The sequence below is a fragment of the Bos grunniens genome, chromosome X, assembly GCF_055505025.1.
Source record: "Bos grunniens cultivar Pamir isolate PY7600 chromosome X, Bosgru_T2T1.0, whole genome shotgun sequence".
Lineage (NCBI taxonomy): Eukaryota > Metazoa > Chordata > Mammalia > Artiodactyla > Bovidae > Bos > Bos grunniens.
The window spans coordinates 64784807-64794918 of NC_141194.1; the positions used below are offsets into that span (position 1 = coordinate 64784807).

The 10112-nt window shown below is 42.9% G+C and overlaps 1 protein-coding gene across 2 annotated transcripts in view; it reads right to left on the reverse strand.

The window, feature by feature from the left end:
• ERCC6L (ERCC excision repair 6 like, spindle assembly checkpoint helicase) overlaps positions 1-9015 on the reverse strand; it is a 29621-nt gene extending 20606 nt beyond the window's left edge. The window contains exon 1 of one of the 2 annotated variants that reach the window (XM_086388901.1): positions 8824-9015. In XM_086388901.1, coding sequence (XP_086245027.1) covers positions 8824-8891 — 68 coding nt within the window. In that variant the 5' untranslated portion in view covers positions 8892-9015. The remainder of the gene's footprint in view (positions 1-8823) is intronic. The other variant, XM_086388902.1, reaches the window with a different exon arrangement.
• Positions 9016-10112: the final 1097 nt, after the last annotated feature.

Here is a 10112-nt window from a genome sequence, read left to right on the forward strand (position 1 = left end):
TCAGCACCATCACAAGCTAAAAGCAGCACAGAACAGATTCTCTCTCACAGCCTCCAAAAAGACACTAACCCTGCTGACACCTTGATTTCAGACTTCTGGCCTCTGGAAGTCAGAGAAAGAATGAATTTCTGGAGAATTTTTTTTGTGGTGAAATCTAAGTAAGATGAAATTTGCTATTTTAACCATTCCAATTGTACTTCAATAGCATTAATTACATTCATCATGTTGTAAAACTATCACCACTATCTATTTCTAAAACTTTTGCATCATCCCAAGCAGAAACTCTGTCTCCATTCCCTCCTGCCCAGCCCCTAATAACCTCTATTCTACTTTCTGTCTCTGTGAATTTGCCTATTCTAGGTATCTTATACAAGTGGAATCACACAATATTGGTCCTTTTGTTCCTGGCTTATTTCAGCTAGCATAATGTTTTCAAGGTTCACCCATACTGTAACATGTATCACAATTTTACTCATTTTCAAGTCTGAATACTCCACTGCATGGAAACCTATTTTATCCATTTATCAGTGGACATTTGGGCTGTTTCCACCTTTCAGCTCTTATAAATACTGCTGCAATGAACACTGGTATGCAAGTATATGTTTGGGTCCCTGTTTTCAATTCTATTGGGTATACCCCTAAGAGTGGAACTGCTGGGTCACATCAAAATTCTATGTTTAACTTTTTGAGGAACTGCCATTTGTTCAAGAGGATGGGTATAGAAAGGTGGGAAGTAGAGCAATCCGGAAGAGATACGATAATCTGGCTAAGAGAAGGAACAGAACAACTGACCCAGGCTCAGATATCCCGATTTTATAACATAAAGAATGTGAGACTCAGCATGTCGTGGTCAAATGAATTGTCTGAAGTTACCCAGCTAGCAAAGCAAGTGGCAGCCTGAATTTTAACTGAAGCCTGAAAAATCCAAAGCCACTGCTCTATCTTTCTACCTTGCCTCCATGTTATATTTTTCCCAGGCAGGGAAAAGTTCCAAAGATCTGCTTTCACTCCTCCAATTTTCACCATATTCCAGCAATCCTAAACTCCTACCCTGCCCTGAAGGGGCCATGCTTCCTCTTGCTTCTAAATCTTTACACATAAAACTGTCTAGTATGCCATGTACATCAGCTTCTTCCTCACTGCTTAATTCCCACTAATCTTTAAAAGTCAGTATTTTTTTCTTAAGAAGGCTTCTCTGACAACTTCCCCCTTCACACACACATACACACAATCTGGATTGGAGACATATCTTGTGTTTTTTTATTTATCATATGAAATTTTCCATGTCATCATAGGAAACTGGTGGCTCAGACAGTAAAGAATCCACCTGCAATGCCCGAGACCTGGGTTCGATCCCTGGGTTGGGAAGGTCCTCTGAAGAAGGGATAGGCTACCACTCCAGTATCCTTGCCTGGAGAATTCCATGGACAGAGGAGCCTGGCAGGCTACAGTCCATGGGGTCGCAAAGAGTCAGACACAACTGAGCGTCTCTCTCTCTCTCTCTCTCTCTCTCTCTCTCTCACACACACACACACACACACACGATTTTAAGGACATGTATGTCTTTCACCACTGCATTCTAAGCAACCAGCAGATTGAGCTGGTCCACAGGAGGCATTTGGTATATGTTCACCAAAGGTATGCAATGGTGAGATCAGGATACTCAGAAAGTTAAACAACTTTCAGATAGTGGGCAGTCTTTTGTCTTTCCAGGAGTTTGCAACTCTCCAAAAACTTCACTAGCAGACTATAATCTGACTGACCATCTAAGACTTGGAGGTTTGAAAACCACTGCCTTCAAGACAGGATATAAAGCAGAATTCAGAGAAAGTCACTTCAACATTAACACAATTAAAATGCTTTTATAAGCAGCCTTATTTAAAAACAGCCTTGTTCAGGTAGCTGAAACCTCAGGCTACTAGAGATCTTAATGGAGGAACCTGAGCTTAGCTATAAGGTCCAGCAGAAGCTTAGATCCTGAGACATAATTGCTTCTGAATTAGCACAGATTTTTCTAGTAGACATGTATGGATGTGAGAGTTGGACTATAAAGAAAGCTGAGCGTCAAAGAATTGATGCTTTTGAACCATGGTGTTGGAGAAGACTCTTGAGAGTCCCTTGGACTGCAAGGAGATCCAACCAGTCCATCCTAAAGGAAATCAGTCCTGAATATTCATTGGAAGGACTGATGCTGAAGCTGAAACTCCAATACTTTAGCCACCTTGATGTGAAGAACTGACTGACTGGAAAAGACCCTCATTGGAAAAGATTGAAGGTGGGAAGAGAAGGGGACGAAAGAGGATGCGATGATTGGATGGCATCACTGATGTGATAAGACATGAGTGTGAGTAGGTTCCGGGAGTTGGTGATGGGCAGGGAAGCCTGGTGTGCTGTAGTCCATGGGGTTGCAAGGGGTCAGACACGACTGAGCGCCAACTGAACTAGCACAGGTAGCACGGAGGCACCAATCCTCAGTAAGCTCTCTCTCAGAATATTCCCGTGATAATCACCCAATGTATACGGGTTCTCCACTGGTGAAATTGTAACCACTGTCATTGGAGGATATTTGACCAAACAAAGTAAGCTACGCAACATTCACTTCATCAAATTTGTATTAAGCATTTGCTGTGCTGTGCTTAGTTGCTCAGTCATGTCTGACTCTTTGCAACCCCATGGACTGTAGTCCACCAGGCTCCATGGGGTTCTCCAGGCAAGAATACTGGAGTGGGTTGCCATGTCCTCCTCCAGGGGATCTTCCCAACCAAGAGACTGAACCCAGGTCTTCTGCATTGCAGGCGGATTCTTATCACATGTCAAACATTGTGCTAAACACTGGAGATACAGGTAAGAACAAAACAGGTCTCTGCCTTCGTGCAGCTCATGGTACAGGAGACTGACATTTATCAAAGAATCACATAAGTAGCTACAAACTGTTGTAATGGCTGTGAAGGAAAAGTACAGAGGGCTATTAAAGCATGTAAGAAAGGGGCTCAGGGATGAAGAGCTGCTGCTGCTGCTGCTAAATTGCTTCAGTTGTGTCCGACTCTGTGCGACCCCATAGACGGCAGCCCACCAGGCTCCTCCGTCCCTGGGATTCTCCAGGCAAGAACACTGGAGTGGGTTGCCATTTCCTTCTCCAATGCAGGAAAGTGAAAAGTGAAAGTGAAGTCGCTCAGTCGTGTCCGACGCTTTGCGACCCCATGGACTGCAGCCCCCCAGGCTCCTCTGTCTATGGGATTTTCCAGATAATACTCAAGTGGGTTGCCATTGCCTTCTCTGGGATGAAGAGCAGTGGGCCTCAAACCTTACAGAATTCTATTTTAACTCATCAGGTTTGGTCCTTGCCGAATACACCCAACGTATAGAGATCATAAAGCAAAGACCTATAGGGACAAAGCAAGTAACAGAGGTGTGAAGCTGCTATATTGAAAGCAACACTGAGGAATATGCCCCATGTAAAGGAGGCAAGCTGTAATTCATCTCTGGATGGTAATTCCAACACAGGAATAAGAGCCCAGAGTTCTCAGGGCTTGGCGGGGCAGCCCTGCCGCATGTTGGGACCGGGGTCCAATATGGAAAGCCCATCATCCTGGGACACGGGGTGCAGCTGGAAAGGTGGCCATCCCCTCGCGCATCACTTCCCCATCATTTCACCCCTGTGGAAACTGGTGTTAAACCTTTCATAGAGGACCTGCCTCCAGGTCTGGGTTTCATACACAGCAGAGCAGCTACCTCCCTGCAATCTATTGAAACTCAGCCCTCCAAGGGTTTGTAAAAATAAAACAAACCAATAAGAAATTAGTTTAAAAAGAATGTAGTAAACTAAGATTTAAAAATTAAAAATTTATTTTAAAAAAATAGGAAAAAAGTTAAAAAAAAAAAAGAGTCCAGAGTTGCCAAGATCTTCTGATAGTTGAAAGACAGTTGGAAATTCTGATTTTTATGTGAATTCTGATTTTTAAATAGTAACTAATGCATACATGTTTAAAACGCTGGGTCGGACAAATAAAATTTATCTGTGAATGTGGCTCATGGACTGCCAGTTCATGACTCCTGGTTTATCTTAGAAAGAAAAAGTACCATCAACTTTGGCTGTATCCCTTCTCCAAATGCTTTCCCCCACCCCTACCCCAAAATGGTAAGCCTAGGGCTCTGAGGATAAGACCCTACACAAGCTTTTCACATTGTCCATATATGTACTCTGTTTCCCCCTATTACCTAAAACAGTGTAAGGCTTTCTGTAGTATTTATTATCTGTGTCACTGGCTTGGGAATCTAGACAAGAACTATCTGGACCAAACCAAATGGACCAAAAGAGATCCAAGGTTCTTAGTGCTCTTTCAGGTCCTCTGAACCCTGTCAGAAAGAGAATATAAGGAGGTAAGAAGAGCAAGGCCTGTTTCAAAGGCAGACAGGGATCTGCCACCTTCTTTGTAACTTAAGACCTGAAAATTTTGGTTAAACTGGACAAATACCTTCTAACAGAAAAAAACAGGAAGATAACATCTCTTACATGTTAACAACATGCCATCAGAAAGCAGCTGAATCTGCTCCTAATTACTCCAGAAAAAGCAGCTAATTAATAATTATGCCAAAACCAAAAAAAGTTTTGACATAGAGGATGTGCTTTGGCATTCAGATAGATTATACCAACTAATACTCTTCAGCAGGAAAAAGTTTCATTATTCGGGGGAGCATTTGGTGGTTAACATCCTGACTGGCCCTTTGGGATAAAGTCTAACTAAAAATGAAAAATTCTCCAGGAACAATATTAAGTTCTTTTATGGTAGAAAAGAACTTTGGTACCTCCAGCCCTCGATCTTTCAGCCCAAGGTTATCTGGTTAACTACGACACTGGAGCGCAAAACTCTGGGGCTTCAAGCAAGCAATTAACCCAAAATCTGAACAAACCCTCAAGTGTGCCTTCAGTTAACCTTCAGGCCACCTCAGTGTACAAACAGATAAGACTTTCCATTAAGACAAGAATATAAATCTAAAAACAAACCATGACCTAAGTAGTAGTTACAATGATAATTCATTACATTGAATATTTACATTTTCTTATATATGTCTTATATTTCAGAACAAGAATGTTAAAAACTATTATCTTGCCCACCCTAGTGGCCAAAGGATAAGATCACCAGAAGAGGGTGGATGTGAAAGCCTGCTGAACAGATCAAAAAAAAAAACAAACCCGAAACAAAACACTATAGCAACTATAATCCCCTACATCTAGTAAATACCTGAAGTATGGGTACTTTAGCTATTCTTGCCTGGGAAATACTATGGACAGAGGAGCCTGGCAGGTTACAGTCCATGGGGTCACAAGAGTCAGACACAACTTAGTGACTAAACGACAACAAAAAATGGGTGCTTTATGTTGTTACAGGAAAGAAGAGTCTAGACTCTTCAGTTCTATTCCATTTATCTCTATGTTTATACTTATATATGTATCCTGACTACCATAGCTTTGTAGTTAGTTTTGCAATCAGGTACAGTGAGTCCTCCAATTTTGTTATTTTTCAAGATCTGTCCTCTGCTTTTGGACAAGTTAAGTTTGATATGTCTATTATCAAGTAGAGATACAGACTAAGTATCTGGATACAGGAGTCTAGCGTTCAGAATAGGTCAGGACTAAAGACAAAAATGTGAAAATTCACAACATAAAGACAGGATTTAGGGACTTCCCTGGTGGTCCAGTGGTTGGGAGTCCGCCTTTCAATACAGGGGACACAAGTTCAATCCCAAGTCTGGGAAGATCCCACACGCCACAGAGAAACTAAGCCCATGAGCCACAACTACTGAGCCCACATGCCACAACTACTGAAATGCCCATGCTGCAGAGTCCGTGCTCCCTCAAGAGAAGAGAACAAGAGAAGCCACCACAACGAGAAGTCCATACAAGGCAATGAAGAGTAGCCCCCATCTGCCACAACTAGAGGAAGCCTGTATGTGGCAATGAAGACCCACTGCACCCAAAAATAAGTGTTTTTTTAAGATGAAATTTAAAACCAAGAACCTGAATAGGATCACCAAAGAAAGGAGTACAATTTTAAAAAATGGCATTCCAACATTAACAGAAAGAAGAATTCCAGCTAATTAATACAGAAAGAATGGTGAAATTAGAAAACCACCACTTGTAATACCTAATGAAATAACTGATTTAGGTATTGATAATAATGATATTACTGATGGTAATGATTATCAATGGATGAAAGGCTGATGGGGAAGTGGGTATTCATAGGATGCTAAAGTATCCCTGACATATTATTTATTCATCACAAGGGGGGAAATGAAGCCTTGCAAAGGAGTGATCTGCCTATGACTACCTGAACTCACTGATCAACCATAAAATTACTAAAAGTAGAAAAATCAGACAGTGTATACTTCCTGATATGTTGCAATATGAAGTACATGACCTTACCTATGAAGAATTCTTGACAAAAACACTGAACCTTAAATCTTTTTGTTTTGGCTCTAGAATAGTTTTTTTTTTTTTTTTTAATTTTTATTGAGATATAATCAACAAACGGCATTGTATTAGTTTCAGGTGTACAACCTAATGACTTGATATTTATATGTACTGTGAAATGATCACCACAATAGGTCTAGTTACCATCTGTCACCACACATAATTATAGACTTTTTTGTGATGAGAACTTTTAAGAATTTTAAAGATTTACTCTCTTAGCAACTTTCAAACATGCACTATATATTATGTGTGTGTGTATATATATAGTTTCCCTAGTGGCTGGGTCGGGAAGATCCCCTGGAGAAGGGAATGGGAACCCACTCCAGTATTCTTGCCTGGAAAATCCCATGGACAGAGGAGCCTCGCGGACCCCAATCCATGAGGTCGAAGAGAGTCAGACACTCTTTGCGACCTCAAGTCAGGAGATTGAGGGGCCCCGGTGGCCAAATGGATCTAGCATTTTGTGGAGAACTGCTCTACTCTGTCAAGTACTACTGGTAGGCAAAGGAAGAGGAGGATTATGAACTGACCATTAGATTTAGCTATATGAAAGTCATTGGTGACCTTGACAAAAGCAATGGGAGTAGAATGAAACAGAAGAAATAGTAGAAATGAAATAGAAATTAAATAGCAGAAGAAAGTGGGTGACATAGAGAAAGAACAGATGGGTGACAGCAAGAGAACATAGAGGACAAGCAAGTGGGTCACAAAGAGAGAGAGTGACAGACAGTGAGTGACATGGGAGAGAGGGTGGGTCATAGATAAATAGAGGTCAGATAACTCTGTCAGTCATCATTTATCGCGTCTCAGTTCCAAATTTACCCCTCAATACCTGCTCTATGACAGAACTCCTTTAAGCATCTCTCCTCTACAGCCAGCATGATGCGAAGCTTTCTCAGTAAAGGATGCCTGAGGCACACTGAAGGAGGACGGGGCTCTCCTGAAGTTGCCAGCTGCTGCTGCACAGTGGATGAGCAAAGTGACACACGGCCACTCACCCAGAACACACAGTCCTTCATCGACCTTGCAGTCTCTACCTGGCCTCGAAGTAACCTTCTTGCACCCCTCTCTCCATGGAAACAAGCCACTTCAGTGGCTGCCTGTGCCCTGAGCCCCACCCCTTCTGTGCTCCTACACCATGGGTTTTGGAGTTTGCAATTAGCAGATGCAAGCTATTATATATAGAATGGATAAACAAGGTATATAGCACAGGGAACCATATTAAATATCCTATGATAAACCATAATGGAAAAAAATATGAAAAAGTATACCTGAAACTATAGTAACATGATGTTGTAAATCAACATGACGTTGTAAATCAACAATACTTGAATTAAAAAGTTTTTAAATCCTAAAAATAAACATGTATAAATCAATCACTTTCCTGTAAAGCAGAAATTAACATATTGTAAATCAACTATACTTTAATAAAAAATAAATTAAAAAAAAATAACGGCTAAGATGTTAAATTTTATGTTCTATTTTATAACAATTTTTTAAAACATTTAAATGTTCATTTCCCCATCCTTAGCCATCTGGTGAAGGAACATTCCTTTCTTAACACGAAAGTCTCCTGTGAGCCCTTCCCTCAGCCCACTGACCCTTGTAGTTGGCCATTCCCCACACATTTATCAAGCAATATACCAATTGTGGTTTACCTATCTCTTTCCACCACTAGAGTATAAGCAATTTGGGGGCAGGACCAGTGTTTTACTCCTCTGTATCCCCTAGGCCTGGAGCTTGGTAGAGTGGAAAGACCCAAGAAAAGCTTTTTTTTGTGGGGGGGGGGATGTTAAAATTCATGTGTATGTTTGTATATTAACGCACAACATGCACAAAAATCGTTGAAAAAATAAAAAGGGAAAATATTTTACTACATATAATGTGAATTTTATATCTTTAATATGTTACATTTCAAAAAAATTTTTTAACTATTTCCAAACAGAAAGGTGAGTGCTCAACCCTGACTGAAAACGATACATTAAATTATAAAAGTAAAATATTTAAATTTAGTAAGAACAATACCATAATGTATCACCACTTTTTATGTATTGAAATAAAATGGATTTCAAAATAGTAATTTTGAAAGCTGAAGACCCGAGAAAGCCTGGATCGATTGAAGTTCTGGCTCTTCAATCGAGTACATACGGGAGAGTTATTTGACCCGGCATCGGGGGCTCCCCAGGATTTAGAAATCTGCAGATATTCCCACTTCCTCTTCGGAGGACAATGGCGCGCGTCTCGCGCGCGCCCTTGTCAGCACTTTGGGCCCCTGGGGGAGTCCAAGGGACCTTCATCCCCACTCCCGGCCAGGGCCGGTGAACCAGACCCGCCCATCGTCCCAGACATACCTCAGGTAACTGGCAGCCTGCTCCGGGCTTAAGGCCCCAGCTTCCGCAAATCCTCGGGACACCTCCATGACGCCTCAGAGAGTTTCCTCTCGGCCGGGGATTGAATTTCCCTCGTTTCCGCCCTGCACATGCGCCAGGCGAATGGAGGCGGGGCCGGGTCAACCGTCGACGTCCCGGCGGCCAATCCGCTATATCATGCTCTGGCGCCACCGCCTGAGCCCCGCCCACGAAGGTCGCGCGCCTGCGTATACGCAGGCTCGGGCCGGGGAGGTGGGTTAGAGGCGGTCACCAGCGCAGTGGCGCGGGCTGGATTGCGTCTTTTTGTTTTGCATTTCAATCCAATCCAAATCATGCTGCGGCAGATTCATGTGTGTGTGGGTGTGTGGGTGTGTGGGTGTGGGTGGGTGTGGGTGTGGGTGTGATATCCTTGTGAGTGGGGTAGACTGTCTCAAAGGATCTTAATCTTTTTAATGGCCCCTAGAAAGCTCCTCCACAGCGTCCCCAAATATCCTCCTTTCCCTGTTGGGCGATGTCCGACGCTGAGCGTGCTTTAAATTCAAACACCCTAGGAGGTATAGCGGAGAAGGCAATGGCACCCGACTCCAGTACTCTTGCCTGGAAAATCCCATGGACGGAGGAGCCTTGTAGGCTGCAGTCCATGGGGTCGCTAAGAGCTGGACACGACTGAGCGACTTCACTTTCACTTTTCACTTCCATGCACTGGAGAAGGAAATGGCAACCCACTCCAGTGTTCTTGCCTGGAGAATCCCAGGGACGGGGCAGCTTGGTGGGCTGCCGTCTATGGGGTCGCACAGAGTCGGACACGACAGAAGCGACTTAGCAGCAGCAGCAGGAGGCATAGACCTCGTTGTAGGGTAAGGGGGTTAGAGAAGGCGAGGTTCAGAAAAAGAAGGAGACTGGCACTTCTTACAGGAACAATCACCTTTAATGAGGAGAGAAGGGGCAGGAGTCAGATTAGCCAGCTGCTGCACTTATCCAGGAAAAGAGTAAGTATATATGGGCATGTATATGTGGAAAGTTACTGTCTTAAGGGGGCCTGTTCTCCAAGGTTGTTCGGAGTAGTTATCTCTTAAACGGCTGGGGCAAGGAATTTTGGAGATTGACCAGAGGCTGGACAGGCGAGGAGCTGGGAGTAATCAACCTTAATGTCCATTTTTTTCTTCAGGTGAGAGAGTCCTTTGTTTTGCATAGAATGGTGGGGAGGACCTGGAGGGGAGTTTTAACTCCAGGCTATTTTGAGCCCTGTAACTTTCCTTCACTCCTAATTT